Source organism: Narcine bancroftii, chromosome 13 (genome assembly GCF_036971445.1).
Source record: "Narcine bancroftii isolate sNarBan1 chromosome 13, sNarBan1.hap1, whole genome shotgun sequence".
NCBI classification, from domain to species: Eukaryota; Metazoa; Chordata; class Chondrichthyes; order Torpediniformes; family Narcinidae; genus Narcine; species Narcine bancroftii.
The window spans coordinates 32,835,928-32,852,432 of NC_091481.1; the positions used below are offsets into that span (position 1 = coordinate 32,835,928).

The 16,505-nt window shown below is 43.4% G+C and overlaps 1 protein-coding gene across 2 annotated transcripts in view; it reads right to left on the reverse strand.

The window, feature by feature from the left end:
- The window catches only part of ptpro (protein tyrosine phosphatase receptor type O), a 141,369-nt gene that overhangs the window by 73,487 nt on the left and 51,377 nt on the right, over positions 1-16,505 (reverse strand). For both annotated transcript variants that reach the window (XM_069909377.1, XM_069909376.1), the window contains exons 3-8: positions 9,052-9,213; positions 7,487-7,639; positions 5,374-5,817; positions 4,240-4,401; positions 2,018-2,214; positions 859-979 (exon numbers count right to left, since the gene is read on the reverse strand). In XM_069909377.1, the coding sequence (XP_069765478.1) occupies positions 859-979; positions 2,018-2,214; positions 4,240-4,401; positions 5,374-5,817; positions 7,487-7,639; positions 9,052-9,213 (1,239 nt within the window). The remainder of the gene's footprint in view (positions 1-858; positions 980-2,017; positions 2,215-4,239; positions 4,402-5,373; positions 5,818-7,486; positions 7,640-9,051; positions 9,214-16,505) is intronic.

The window sequence follows — 16,505 nt, forward strand, 5'->3', positions numbered from 1 at the left end:
GTGAATCATTTGTGGCAAGATTGTTTTTATTTTGGTCCACTCTGTATTGCAGTTATTTTGTTTGCATTCATTATCTGTTGACAGTTCTTCTATTTGTTTCCATGTTTACGCTGTCTATGGTTTCTTTTTTCCCGCACAACCAATTAGCGGGTTATTCTGCCACGCCCACAGGAAGAAGGAATCTCAGGGTTGTCTGTGGTGTCATGTATGCATTCTGACAATGAAAGCTGATTATGAGGGGGCATCGGGTTGACAGCCAGTACCTTTCCCCAGCAATGGCCAATACAAAAGGAAATCGGTTTAAGGTGAGTGGAGGGAGGAATGTTTGGGGGGGGGGGTGGTAACATCAGAGGTAGTTGCTGTTTTGTAAAAAAGATGCACAGAGAGCGGTGGGTATCTGGAATTCATTGCTGGGGGTAGTGGTGGGGGCTGGATACAATAGTAAATCAGGAGACTCTGATTTAGGCACGTGGATGTTAAAAAAAAAAGGGGGGTGGGTTATGAACTGAGGGAGGGAGGGTTAGATTGATTGTGGAGTAGGTTTACATAGGTCAGCACAACCTGAACTATGTTCTTGGACAAGCAGAGCCAAAGCATTACAAGTTGATGTGACTTTCACCTATAAAGGAGAAGGCAATGAATAAACACTTGAAAAAAATTGCAACAGGTCAGGACTATTCCCGCGGCTTCCTCAAACAGTTGGCAACAGTACTTTATTCTTATTCCAAAAGAGCCCTAAAGATGGGACGTTTTGAAGTCGGTAGTCAGTGCGTCGTACCTCTGTGGTTTTTAGCGGACTCCACTTTTCCGACAAAGAAGCGGGGAGAGGGTGCAAGTTGCAACCTCTCAAATACTCACTCAGTCCAAAAGTAACTGGGCGGGACGGAGGGCCCACAGAGGGACCATTCTTCAGGTAGACCTCCACCTGGTAATGTGCTCCAGGCATAAGGTTTTTAATGATGTTACCACTTAGGTTTACCTGTTAAAACAAAGGGATTGGTGCAAGAGGTACACAATTTTGGACAACGAGTTGCATCAGCGCACATTATTAATCCCTCCCAAACCAAGGCTGTTAAGTTAGACACCGCACACCTCTCCATTCTTTGCTTTGCAGAAGGAGCTGAACATGTAGATGAAACCAGATGGGCAACAGAGGAACATTGAGAGAGATATGGGGAGGGATGGAGGGGCAGATGGAACCGTGTGGGGGAGGAGAGAACTGAGATAGACACAGGGAGGGATTGAGGGGCAGATGGAACTGTGTGGGGGAGGAGGGAACTGAGACAGACACAGGGAGGGATTGAGGGGCAGATGGAACTGTGTGGGGGAGGAGAGAACTGAGACAGACACAGGGAGGGATGAGGGGGAGATGGAATTGAGGGCAGGATGGGGAAACAGAGGAACATTGAGACAGATACAGGGAGGGTTGATGGGCGGATGGAACCAGGCATAGGATGAGGAACTGGGAAACAGAGAAACATTGGGACAAGCATAGGGAGGGATGATGGGCAGATGGAACCGTGTGGGGGTGGAGGGAACTGAGACAGATACAGGAAGAGATGGGGGGGGGGGAGAAATGGAACTGAGGACAGGATGGGGAAACAGAGGAACATTGAGACGGATACAGGGAGGGTTGATGGGGAGGGGAAAGAAAGATGAACCACCAGTATGTTTCGAATGGTGGGAGGAAACCGGAGCTCTAAGGTAACACCCACGCAGACACGGCAAGAACATACAAACTCCTTACAGACAGTGCGGGATTAGAACCCAGGTCCCAATCGCTACCGCTGTAGAGGCGTGGCGCTAACTATGTGCCACCCTTAAGTTTCTGGATACTATCTCAATAATGTAACACAGTGAACTCTTACCACATGTAGAAAAAAAAAGTGATGCACAATCTAAAACGAGAACCTGAAGTCTCCTTCACATTTAAATCCTTCTCTCAATAAATAGCTCCCCAACGCATAACACACACACTCACATCTCAAGTTTTCCTTGAGGTTATAGAACTCAATACCTTTGAGCAGTAATGGGATTCAATTCTCCGGGCTTCCTCTTGCTGCTGACAAGAGAGAGATACGATCGACACAACACCTTCATAGTGGGTTTCTTGCAATTGTGTCCAGGATACAAGGGCTGTGAGAGAGCTTAGCACCTTCACAAGAACATTCTGAGGACTTTCAGTGACCTCTTCAAACCATTTCCCAGAAGGACCTTAAAAGGAAAAGTAAAATGCCCTTTAGAAGAAGAAAATAAATGACCTTCCGACTTAAGAGGAATATAAAACTGAATCGTGCACTCAGGAAAAGAACTCTTTTGCTTCTAAGTAGGAATACTGGACTAGTGGCACCTCCTCGTGTTCCTTTACAGGCAAATGGCACATGTTTTCTGTGTTGGTGTGTATGACAATAAAGGAACCTGGAATCTTGAAACTGAATAGCTTGAACAATAATACATCAACAGAGACCACATCACAGATTTTCCCCCTTCTGTGGAGCAAAAGGTCCCTTGTCCCCTCTCTCACAACCATCCACAATCCTTCACATCATTTCAGTGGCCCTGCGCCGTTTGAGCAGTTTAATTTAGTTATTTTTACAAGGTAGCAAAACTTCGCAGCCACAAGTAATTTTGGAATGGCTCAGGGACAGTGGTCTTAGAGAAATAGTAAGTGGCTTTCTGCCTTTTTTCTCTGTGCAAAAATTCCCGGCTCTATTTTATGGAGGTGTCTGAAGTTCAGCACTGTTGCACGAGAATCTTTTCTTTCACCATCTTGGGAACGACTGCAACTGATGGGCAAAGCTTGTACGTAATCAGAGATCGCTCACGAGGTGACATTCTGATATTCTTGCCACAATGATTTTGCTGCTCACTCAGTGGAAATATCTCCATCCAAAGGTTCGCAACTATACCCTGCGGCTTTAAAGCAGTATTGAGCCAACTGTTTAAGACTGGGCAGCATGGCGGGGTGAAACAGGAGCATACGCAGATGCTGGGGGGGGGGGGGGGGTCAAGTGCAATGCACAAATGCACTGGAGAAACTCAGCAGGTCATGCGGCTTGACGAAATGCTCAGGCCTGAGACGTCAGTTACCCTTTCTTGCTGTGGATGTCGCGTGACCTGCTGAGTTTCTCCAGCATACTTGCGTATTGCATCATACTGGGGTGGGAGCCAGGGGAAGGGTTGGCAGAGCAGGTATGGGTGTGGTCATCAGTCTATAGCCCCTTTCACACTTTCATCCCACTAAATTGGCCATTCAGGTCCTGGGATAGGAATGGGGGTTTAGCTTTTCACACTTGACCACTCCTAACTGGGGACAGTGAACACTTTCATACTTGCCAGGAGCCATCCCCGGGGTTGGGACTGTTCTACTTTCTACTGGTGATGCTATGATGCGTCGAGTGATGGTGGACCTGCCCTAAATCCTGATCAATGCATTATGATCTTATATTTGAATAAAATTAATCATGCCTAATTATAACATAATTAAGCTTTATGTATGAGCCCTTCAGCTCTTGTTGTAGTTATGCCGACCTATATAAACCTTTATAAGGGATCGTGGGAAAGTGCAAGCAATAAATAATAATAGCAGATGATTTTTAAACAGGATGGGAAAGTTGGTATCACATACAATTTATAAATACCGTGGGAAAAAGCGATGGCAGACCTGCCCTCCCAGAATTCCATGCAGGAGAGAAAGAGCTGTATACTTAGCATTCATAGAGGGGGTTCTCTGCCACACAGCATTCTGGGAAGTAAGGTCCAACATTGCTTTTTCCCCCCATGGTCTAATAAATTGTGCACTATATAACGCTACCAATTTTCCCCAGGCTGTTTAAAAATTGTCCACTGTTGCTATTTATTCTAGTTTATTGCTATTTATTTCCTCTCTCTCTCTCCCCCTCTGCAACTTTCCCACGGCAAACATAATACCTTCATTTTAATCTTTTCTTCCTGCACTCACGCAAAAACATAAGTCATTTCAATCCCATAATGCTATTAACCCTCTCACACTTGCCTGATTGCAACGCCGGCGTCTGCCGACACCGGTGATTGTACTCAGGGTCGAGGCTGATTTTGCTTTCACACTTGCCACTTTAAAGGCCGATTGGTGTTTGATTCCTGGGATCACTGGCAAAGCTGTTCAAAGGAGACCCTTTGACTATTGTGGCAGATTCCATTCTGCTGAAGGTAGGTCTGCTGAACCCAAGTTCTTTCACTGATTGACCAGAAGATACTTACTCAGGTAAAATATCAGTGGTTTCTCAGGAGAACCCTCTCTGGTCTGACAGACACCAGAGGAACTGACTGTTGTTATATTGACATCGTACTTCCCTGGCTCTCTGAGTTCAACTTCAAACATATAACTGTTATTTTCCACTCTGTAAACGTCAGTGGGGTACCCTGCGGACAAATGTAAGAGTTTAAATGAAGCATCAGTGTGCTCCCTCTTTGGTGCAATTTCATTTAGTTCCACGTTCTTTTGTATTCTTCAAAGTTTTAAAAGGAAAACAAATACATTCAACAATACTTCAAGTTCGTTCAGATCCAAGAGATAGATTATAGTTAATTCAAGGAAACTTTTGTATTTGATTAAAAACTGGTTCTTTAAAGGTTGGCTTTCGCTTTTTTTTGAGGTGACTGCACAAATTTTTTGCCTATTAGTGGTTATTTTTTAAGGATATTTTTTCCAAAAGGACAATTGGTAAAAGCTGAACAGCAAGCACAGCCCATGGAGTGGCTCAACATCAGGGCCATGGGGGGGGGGTCTGTCTGTAGCATCAGAAGAAGCCTTACTTAGAGGATACACAATGATACTGCACCAGCTCACTTATTTCTGACGGAGTTTGTATGCTTTCCCCACATCTAAGTGGGCTTTCCCTCAGGGGTTACGGTTTCTTCCCACCTTTTGAAACATACAGGGGTTGAGGGGGGGGGGGGTTGTAGGTTGATTGGGCGTTATTGGGCAGTACAGGTTCGTGGGCCGAAATGGCCTGTTACTGTGGTGCATGTTGAATTTTTTAAAAAGATTAGAAAGGACTCCCCAAAATACTTTACACCCAAATAAGCACTTTAATTGGAAGAGTAGGGACAGTTGCAGTGTAGGAAATACGACTGCCAAAATCCATCCCAAGATAGTGGTCCCATATGAAATTTTACATACCCAGAGATTGGTTGGGCTTTCAGTCTGACATCTCATTAAAAAGACAGCACCTCCAACAGCGCTGTAGTTTGTCAGTGCTGGAGTGTCAGCCTTGAGCTGCTGCCCACTGAATTAGAGCTCGAAGGTAATCAGGCTGATGTACCGAAGGTAATACCCAATAGACATGCTATGCTGATGGCATTTTACATAGCAGCGTTAATAGTTTGGCTCACCTTGCCGATGGATATAAATGCTGAAGCCATCATAAGTTGTCAGTGGCTTTGGAGGGAACCACTTGAGCACAAGCCAAACAGCCTGTGGATTTGTGACAGAGCTCACAGGCCCTGTCGTTGTGTACATAATATGTCGTGCATTCTCTTCAGCCACGTTCATCACATCCAAATGATCACTTCCACTTGCCGAGGCCTCTTTACTGTCTGGTTGCAACTCCTGTGGCCAGTCAACAAATTTTCGATCGGCACCTTTACCAGATGGCTCATAATCCTTCCAGCTGGCTGGCTTGGGAGTTGCGTGATCACTGACCTCCGCATCAATCATCTTGCTTCCCATACGGTTAGCGCTGTGAGGAAACAGTTCATGACCAGTATGACTTTCACTGTTCGAGTGGCTTCTTCCATCCACAATCTCCATTGACACATTGCTTGGGGGATAGGGAACTGTTGAGGGAAAAATATAACAATTTTCTCCCTGTTTATTGAATGAAGCCCTGTCATCCCAACCACCTTGATCACAAAACAGACTCCAAATTTAACCAATGACATGAGATATTTAGATGCACTGAAGTCTCATTTGCTGCAACCTATAGGATACACCAACGACAATAGGTCAAATTAAATCACTACAAAATACTAAGGCAGAATAAGAGATAATATTGTTTGATAACTATTCACAGTTGCAGACGTGCCCTCAGATCTTTTGGAAGTCCTGGGGTAATTTAGGGTTAGAGTTCGATGGGAGGTTCAAGAGCCTGATTCGTGAACTGAGACATGCGGAACTTCATGCTTCTGTACGTTCTGCCAGAAAGGGAGTAGCGAGAAGAGGATGCATGGGGGCAACATTAAAGGTTCTCCAAGTGGACATTTAACATCATCCCTTCAGCGTCAGTGAATGCTGGGACAACTTTGTCGACAGCAGATGGAATGCTTTGCCTGGAAAGGCTGCAGAGATTTAAGGCGGCAGCGCACCACCACCTTCTCAAGATCCACTGTGGATGGTATCGGTAAACACTGGCCTCGACAGTGTGACTTTCATCACATCCTGTAAAACGATCAGGATTTGTTCACCTCAAAGGAAGTGTTCAGGTAACACTACACCTCCGCGATGACACAAAGTTTTATTTGCACGATTTACTGCCCCCAGTTAGAATTTCAAATTCAAATTTCAAATTCAACCCCAGAACATTGATACTGTCAAATCAGTGAGAAATTTGTCCTAGGTGTTGTTAACATTTGGCAAATTGAGTTCACTCCACATTACACTCGTTCATTTCAAATTACATTAATATGTTGATAAGGTTGACTAACATATTTGCTATTCTGCAAACAATGATTTTCTAAGTGCTAGTTGAACCCTCAATGAGCAGCCCCGTGATTGATTAAATTCACAGCGCAAAAAGTAGAAGTCCTTAATGAGTCCCTGATTGAGTTTGTCGTTGAGGAGTCTGATGGTGGAGGGGTAGCAGCTGTTCCTGAACCCGGTGGGGGCGAGTCTTGTGGCGCCTCTACCTCTTTCCCGATGGTATCAGATGGAACAGAACTTGTGCCTAATGGCCTGGATCCTTGAGGACTGCTGCTGCTCTCTGATGTCAGTGTTGCCTGTAGATGTTCTCAATGGCGAGGAGTGTTTTATCTGACGTCCGCTATCTTGTGTAGTGCTTTTCGCTCGGGGACATTGGTGTCCGTGCTGCAGTCAGCCAGCATACTTGTGTAGAAATTTGTGAGGGTTTCCAATATCATGCCAAGCTCCTAAGGGAGTAGAGGCTGATGTGCTTTCTTCACGATGCCATTTGTGTGTTGGGTCCAGGATAGATCTTCTGAAATAGTGAGTAGGAAACCTTACCCTCTCCACCTCTGGCCCCTCAATGATAACTTGTTTTCCCTTCCTGAAGTCAACAATCACCTCCTTAGCTTTGATCACATTGAGTGCAAGGTTGTTGCACCATTCGGCCAAGTTTTCATTCCCCCCTCTTCTGTAGGCTGACTCATTTCCCCTTTTTATACAACCTGAAGCCAAGCCTAACATGTGCTATATGTGATACATTTCCCCCCGTTCACCCATTTTCCTTGCTGCCACTGCCTTGGAAAGGTACACAAGAGGAGTTTTTACCTGTTCGATGATGTTTTGGTTCATGGCCAACGCCGCTGTTCTCCATTAATGGAACTCTATTGACATTGGCCTCTGCCACCAGTTGCAATGTGATGTTACTGTAACATGTTCCTGGCAGCCAAGTGTTGAATATTAATTTGCCTTTCAGAAAGTCTGTTGAAAAGTAACACAATAGAGTTAGATAATAGTAGAAGTTAGCGCAACATCTATTCTGCGCCAGTGATCGGGTCCAGGGTTCCAATCCCGTGCTGTCTGTAAGGAGTTTGTATATTCTCCCTTGGGGCTCCAATTTCCTCCCGCCATTTGAAACATAGCAAAAGTTTTGGTTAATTGAGTGGCACACACTCGTGGGGCAAAATGGCCTGTTTCCGTGGTGTAAGACTAAATTTAAAAAAAATTAAATTTAGAAAAGGCTGTGAGTAGATACACAGAATTACAAAAGGGGACTGATGATCAGGAAGTCCAAAAATCGGGCCAGGTTTCTCCAACAAGAAATGATTGTGTGGAAGAGATCTCCCAATATTGGGTGGAAAACAGCATAGTCTAAAATTTCCTTCAAATGTGCTGTGCAGGTTACAGCTAGCTTAACTCACGGTACAACAATAATTTGCCTTTATCTGGTTGTCTCTGCACCCATTGGGAAATTGACTGCTTACCGTGACATATCTCTGTTCTTTCAAATATTACCCAATTACCCACCCTCAGCCAGTAGAACACTCCCAACAATGAGCGTGAAAGCCCACTCCAACACAATTTTTAAAAATTCCCTGCAGCCATCAGGCTCTTGAATGAACCCCACAGCATGTTGCTATTGCTTGATGCTAACAGATCTTCCTTTTCATCAAGTCAACGTTTCAGTTCAGGACCCTTCATCAAGTCTGGTGAAAGGAAGGAACTTTCAGAGCTTTGAAAAAGGTCCCGACCCAAAGCGTTGACTTACTGCTTCTACTAGGTGCTGCCTGGCCTACTGTGTTCTTCCAGCATTTGGGTATTTTCATGTAATTTATTCAGGCCTCTGCAGATTGTTTCTATCTTCCTTTTCAAACTCTGTAAATTGTGCTCTACATATGGCAGTGACAGAGCATAATGCATCGGATATGGTTTTTAGTGAGTGAAAAGTGAGGATCAGAGGGACTTTGTCTGTGTCCTGCCTGACTAGGTGATGTCGAACGAACTTAGAGCAGTAGACTGAGGAAAAATAAAACCACCAGCTGCTGGTGTAACTCAGCAAGCCAAGCTGCATCCAGAGTAGAGCGTGTAAGAGGTATTATGTCGCCATGAGTGCTCGGTTTAGATAAACATCAGCCGAGGCGAACATCCAAAGAATAATTGAAGAATCCAATTCCGTAGATATTTCCCAACACAAAAGGTCATTCATCCTGAAGTACCTCCTTGAAAAAACCAGACTGTGATGTTATTGTACCAAATCCTTGCTTGCATCCACGTTCTATTGCAAACAATTTTCCAACTCACTCATTTCTTCGTCTATTTTATTATTCTTGTGGATGAAGAGACATTTTATCTATTGCCAGGGCAACGCAGGAAATTGGACTAATCTTCCTTACCTTTATGAAGTGACGAGCGATAATGGTTGCCTTCAAAATAGCTTAATTTTAACCTTGAGAAAAAGTTGGTGGCTTGCTTTGGATAATGAATATCAAAGAGGACTCCAGTTTGCGGGGACAGCTTGTAGTCATATATTGCCACGCTCTTGACAGGAAGTGGTTCTAACAAACACAGAGCAAACATGGATGAACAAGGTATCGTTACGGAAACGATCATCATCAAGGACAAAGCTCTTGAGTTCTTGTGAATTCTTGAAAGAATCAGGAAAAATGTTATCAGATGTATGCAAAATCAGAAGTAACTATAGCAGTTTGTAAAAGACATTGCTGCAACATGATGGTAGATGCAACTCTTGTAGGAATCAACAGAAAATTGCTCTCTTTTTATGCAATACACCATTCCCACTCTAGGGAAGAGCTGTGGTGATATGTATATTCTGCTGTGTACGAGTTGATGCCCCACCAACCGATGACTCGCTCCTCCCCTTGTGACCTGGCCGTAAAGGACGACCTACCTCCCCCCTATCCATTCAATCGAGCACATGGAGTCGGGCCAGCTACAACCAAAAGTGTATTAAAGCCTATCATCTCCCTCTCAGTCTTTGGAGCCATTAATAGAGCATATCAATTTAATACGAGCCGAGGCCTTTATGTTCAACGCTGAACTGCATAAAATCAAGAATGATAAAAATCGAGCACTCCACCTACAACTATGATATATTGTACTGGACAGGCATCCTCAATGACCCCACCCCCTCGTCCCCTGGTGGGACGTGCCAGCGCGCATCTCTGCCACCTCCAGTCCCTCCATGATGACTTCTACCACCCCGGAGTCATGAGATCATTCCACTTCATAAAAGTTTGGAACCTCCCGTACTCCATTGAGGACATCAGGTCTCTGACCAGACACTGCCAGGTCTGCGCAGAATATAAACCGCAGTTCTGGCCCATCAGAGCCACACGTCCCTTTAAATGACTCAGTGTTGATTTCAAGGGACCCCTGCTCTTAACCATAGATGAGTTCTCCAGATTCCCATTTGCCATCCCCTGTCCAAACATGACCGCTGCCACAGTTATCAGAGCATTCCACAGAATATTCATCCTTTTCGGGTATCCGAACTATATCCATAGAGATCAGGGGTCCTCATTCATGAGCAACGAGCTACATCAGTTCCTGTTGGCTAGAGGCACAGCCACTAGTAGGACCACGAGCTATACATCCAGGGGAAAAAGCCAGGTGGAGCGAGAAAACGCCACCATTTGGAAGGCGATCCTCTTGGCCCTCAAGTCAAAAGGCCTGGCAGCGTCCCACTGGCAGGAAGGCCTGCCGGAAGCACTCCATGCCATCCGATCCCTTCTATGCACCACTACTGACATGACTCTACATGGATGCATGCTTTCCTTCCCTAGGAGGTCGGCGAGCAGAACCACACTGCCAGCCTGGCTCTCATCTCCAGGACCCGTCCTGCCGTGGAAAAATGTGAGGGGCCATAAGACCAATGCATTGGTCGGAGAGGTGCAGCTCCTGCAGGCCAAACCTCAATAAGCCTACATGCTGCACCTCAACAGCCATAAGGACACAGTCCCTGTCCGGTACCTGCCACTCCAGCTATCACCTACACCCACATCATCCCCTCAGGGATTCAGTGCAGGTTAGTAACACATCCTGAGCACCCTTACCATGTGCCCCGGACCCCCTTCCAGCACGACTGGCCCACGGACAACCAAACCCCACCTCCTAGAGACAGCCCTACTCCCCAACCACCCCCAGCCTCAAGACACATGACCGGCAACGAAGTCGACCAGTGCACCACTGGTGGAGCTGCGCAGGTCAGAGACAGAGGAAACAACCTGACCGGCTGAACCTCTAGGACTTTATCCCAGTGGGGTTTTGTTTTTAAAGAGGGGGTTGAATGTGGTCATATCTATATACTGCTGTGTATGAGTGGCTGGCCTGCCCACTGATGACTCGCTCCCCACTAGCTCCTCACCTTGGGACCTGGCCATAAAAGTCACCCTCCCTCCGCTCTATCCAATCATTCGAGCACATGGAGTCAGGCCAGCTACAATCTAAAGTGTATTAAAGCCTTTCGTCTCCCTCTCAGTCTTTCGAGTTATTGATAAGAATGTATGAAGATCCGACTTCTATTTTCTCTGCTCCTCTCATGTCATTGGATGCTCCTCAGTCACAGAATTTTTTGGGATGTGTAGATACTGTTATTCTAGGGGTAAATTTGAGCACAAGGTCCCACAAACAGCAATTAAATATTGACCAATGTAATGACTCTGTCTGAGGGAGAAACAATGAGGCATTGTATGAGCAGTGAATGTAGAGAGAGAGAGGGATTGGTGAAAAGACATTGTACACCTATCAGTGCATACTCACGATGAGTTGCAGTGCTAAAAGTAAACTACAAGACATTATTTTGGATTTGAATTTCTTGCAGCGCAAAAGTATTTTGTTGGCACTTGAATTGAAAATTTTGACCTTGCACGTGGAGCCCTGAAAGGTTTAAAAAAAAAACCTGAGAAAAGGAAGTGCCGAAGTTATTAAATAAATATTCTACCTCTCCCCTTATTACACAAGGCAGGTATTACACGTCTGTCTTTGAGCAGAAGGGTCTGAAGTGATTGGTGAATCATTATTAGTGAAGAAAACAAAGTCAGATTAATTACTGCAGTGATTCGCAACCTTTTTCTTCCCACTCACATCCCTCTTTAAGTAATCCCCATGCCATCGGTGCTCTGTGATTAATAAGGGATTGCTTAAGGTGGGATGCGAGTGGGAAGGGAAGGTTGAGAATCACTGCTCTAGACCCAATTGTTACGAAAATATTTTGCTTGAGAACAATTGCCATTAGCCCAGTTCCTTTGGAGTTCTGAAACCATGCACATAACGAGTCAATGAGGGATGATTAAAACAGTGGTCTTCAAACTTTTTCTTTCCACCCACACACCACCTTAAGCAATCCCTTACTGATCACAGAGCACCTATAGCATGGGGCAGGGGTTCCCAACCTGGGGTACATGTACCCCAGTGGTACATTTGCACTTTTCAGGGGGTACATTGGGTCTGAGAGAATAACCACTACTGTTGTAATCTGCAGTCAGATTGCACAATGTCGTGTTTTTTAAAAATCTTTAATTTTTAGGGGTACAAGGGAACCTATAAAAGTGCCCAAGGGGTACAGAGGAACAAAAAGGTTGGGAATTCCTGAATTAATGTATCGTAAGTCTGATAATTGGCTGAACTTGACAGTGAGAATGGTGGTAAATTAGAAGCAGCTGGAGAAAAAGTGATCATATTTGGTGACAACTTCCGAGAATTCATTAGCTTCTGGAAGTGAAAATGGCAACACCTACAAGAAAGGGGTAAGAAAATAGGGGGTCATAGACTCATTAGATTGGCATCAATTATTGGAAGAGTATAGGAACCCCTATATAATTAAGGAATTAGCCACAAGGTATCTAGAAATTATAGTAATGTGATTGCTCAGAGCTTTTTGAAAGGAAAATAGTTCTTTTTTTGCATCTAAGACTGAAAAAAACAACTAATGAAGAGTTGCAGTGGGGATGTTATATGTATGGATTATTAAAATGCATTCATTAGTAGGTCAACTAAAATAAAAGCATACAGGGTTGAAAACAATTTAAAAATTAGTGACAAATGTAAAATTGGTAAAGCTTCTTTGGTTCACATGATCTGGACTTGCCTCCGTTTAGAAAAATTATGGAAAGATGTCTTTCAAACGTTATCAGTGATTTTCAAATTCAAATTAGAACCTTGCCCTTTAATTGCTTTATTTGGATCATTTTAAGAAAATGTTTTAGTGACTCCAACTCAAAACCAAATTTTATCTTTTACTTCCACTGATGCAATTTTGATAAAATGGAAAGACAATACTCCACCTACACAATGGTTAAGGGATATTATGCATTGTTTAAATTTAGAAAAAAATTAGATATGCCATTATCATATTTGACCAAATAATATGATGGCATATAATATATGCCATTATATATATTAACTTTCAAAAGATGTGGGGCCCATTTATGGATAATTATCATACCCTAAAGAATTAGGTTATGAAGTTTTGAAGCTTTGGTCCTGTGCTGTCCATCTCTGGGTTGTTGTCACTTGATTCCTACGTGTCAGCTTTTAACCTTGCTTAGTGGTAGGGGCTGAGAATTATAAGGTTTTTTTTTCTTCTCTTGAATTTTACAATATATAACTGTCCTGTTCAATTGTGCATAATGTAAACATCAATAAAAAATATTTGTAAAATAAATGAGTCATCCCTCAAGCTGCATTTTCAATAGGTTGAGTGTCGTGGTAAACCTCAGGTCACCCAGAAAGACCAGTGCACTCTTATGGATGGGCTAGAAATCAGTGGTTCTCAACCATTTTCTTTCCATTCACATCCCACTTCAAGTATTCCCTGTGCCGTCGGTGCTCTGTGATTAGTAAGGCATTGCTTAAGGTTGGATGTGGGTGGGAAGGGAAGGTTAAGAACCACTGTTTTAATTTGTACCTCATTGACTTGTTATGTGCAGGGTTTCATCACTCCAAAGGAAATAGGCCAATGACCATTTTTCTCAAGCAAAGTATTTCAGTAACATATGGGTCTAGAGCAGTGGTTCTCAACCTTCCCTTCCCACCCACATCCCACCTTAAGCCATCCCTGACTAATCACAGAGCACCGACGGGATAAGGATCACCATAGTGGAAAGAAAATGGTTGAGAACCATTGGTTTAGTGGAACTCTAGCTTTGATTAAAGTTTTGATCCTTTTACAAAGCTAATTCCTTTCTTTAACATTCCAGTACCCTGTTTCATGGATTAGACTTTTAATATCCTTACACTGCTCTGTAATCTCATTCGTCAATCAACACGGTTTTTAGACAGCTGAAGAGATGTAATGGAGCAGGAGGAGACGACCTTCTTTAATTTCCTGTCAGGGAGCTTCTAAAATTGAACAATCACAATCGTATTGGGAATGTTTTTTATTAGTGAGCGAAAACACGAGGTGTGGAACTTTTCCTTGTTCTCGATATCTTGTCATTTTTTTCCCTCCTCAGACATATTTTAATGCTTTGTCACTATCGATGTATGGATCCTAATCTGAAACAACTGCTTTAAAAGTAGCTGACAAACATTTTTATTTAGTTTACTTCAAAGACACTTGTCTTTCCATTTAGAGGCAAACTATTAGCCACTGACAAGCTGTGGAGACCAAGCATTATTTTCATTGCATTAGTAAAGCACTTAGCTTTGACAGGAGTACTAGCTGTTATTTTACAAGGAATCTCAGATGATTGAAAAATGTGTTCTTTCCCATCTCTGGCTTTTAAGACATGAAATCCTCCTACAAGTTTGCACGCAAAGTTAATGCCAGCAATATGTGACAGGGTCACAGTTAGCGCAATGCTGTTACAGTGCCAGCGATCGCTGGAGTTCGAATCCCACGCTGTCTGTAAAGAGTTCGAATGTTCTCCCCATGTCTGCGTGGTTTTTCCGGTTTCCTCCCACCCTTCAAAAAAAAACGTACTGGGAGGAGGGGGGTCACTGGGGCGACACGGGTTCATGGGCAGAAAGTACCTGCTACCATGCTGTATAATCGAAAAAAAATAACAGATTGTAATAGGAGAAGGACAGGGCTTGGAACTGGGAAGGGTGAAACTACTCCTTCACCAATCCTTCAGCCCAGACAAAGGCACCAATCATTCTTATTAGCCCCAACCACTGATCAGACCTTTTATACCTAATCCATTTGGTTAATCTAACACAAAGTCGCAGAAACAGAAACACTGATGTCCACATTCTCTCAAGACACTTAACACTTCAGCTACAAAATACCAGGCGACAAGCCGTCAAATAACAAATATCTTCAGTTTTGGAAATCTTTGGACTAGATTTGAAGTGAACTGTTAACTTTAATGGCCTCTTCATGTTTAATTTTTTTTTAAAGATTTTATTTTGCTTTTTACAGAACCATAGAGCAATTCAAACAACCAATACCATCTTTTTTAACATTCATGTAATGTACAGAGTCTGTATTTATCCCCCCCTCCCTTGGCCCCAAACATATATTCATACAGATTATAAAAACACTAGTGGGGTTCACCGAAACCCAAGAAAAAAATAACCTCGCTAACTAAATAAACACAGGTAAGGAATAGAAAGAAAGGACTTTAAAAAATGCCTGTTGCCTGTGCCATGTCCCCCTTCCTTAAGTCCACTCCTTTCCCTGCTGGGACAGATTTTTATAGCATCCATATTTCGAAGGGAGGGGAAACTAGTCAATCTGCATGCCCGAGTATTTCAAACTTTAACGAATACGTTTCCTCCTTAGATTTTAGGTGATTTTCTCCAAGGGAATGGAATTCTGCGTTTCCATATTCCATCGTGTGGTATTGAACTGGGAGTTGGACTACCACGTAGCCGCTACTTGACAGGGCGACCTTCACGGACTGAATTTGATATTTGGACAGTCTAAAACTCAGGACCCCAACATCTCCCAGAAGGTACATCTCTGGATCTTGTGGAAAATCCACCTTGGTAATTTTTTTTTCCAAAATGCCCCCCAGGTCGTCTCAGAAGGATCTCACCTTTGTGTACAGCCAGATGGAGTGGACAAAGGTTTCAATCTCCACACATCTAAGGCACTTTTCTGAAAGTTCTGACTTTGATTTATGTAAATTTTTGTGGTGAGAGGTACAGCTGGTGCAAGAAGTTGTACTGCACCAACCTGTACCTGGCATTAATGACCCCAGTCACACTGTCCGGACACAGGTCTTGTCACCACTCATCAATGATCATTGTGCCCAAGTCCGACTCCCATCTCTCCCTCGTAACGTCTATTAGATTAAAATGCAAGTAAACAAAAATATGATGCAACAGAGACCTTGCCTCCAAATCCCACCTCTCAACACATCCAAACAAATGCTTATTTAATGTATGACTTAACTACAAAGACAACAAGGCTGTTGTGTAATAAAACAGCACATGATCCCTCCATGAACGTCACTGAAGAAAGCTGCAAGACAATGGATTTTTTCTGGAAATTAGAGTTTAGCTGAGAACTTGCTTTAAAAAAAACACAGGCTATAGAATATTTTCTGATCTGCACATTGAGAACTGTTTCATTTATCTGTCGAGTGTACCACCAGAGTCTCCCAGCTAAATACAGTACAACTCTAATTATCCGAAATCAGGATCTCCAAAAATCCTCAGTTATCCGAAATTTTTTAAAAAAATTTCAGATAAGTGAGGATGTCTCAAACAAATCAGGAATCCTCATTTATCTGAATTTTTTTTGGAGCTGAACTGATGTCGGGCTCCCAACGGCGGCCCTGGCCTGACCGGGGTCTTGGTGGAGAGGTGAGAATTAAAGGTTATTTTAATGCTGTAAAAAGCCTTCCCTTGTTGTTTTCAATCACTATTACAAGTGATT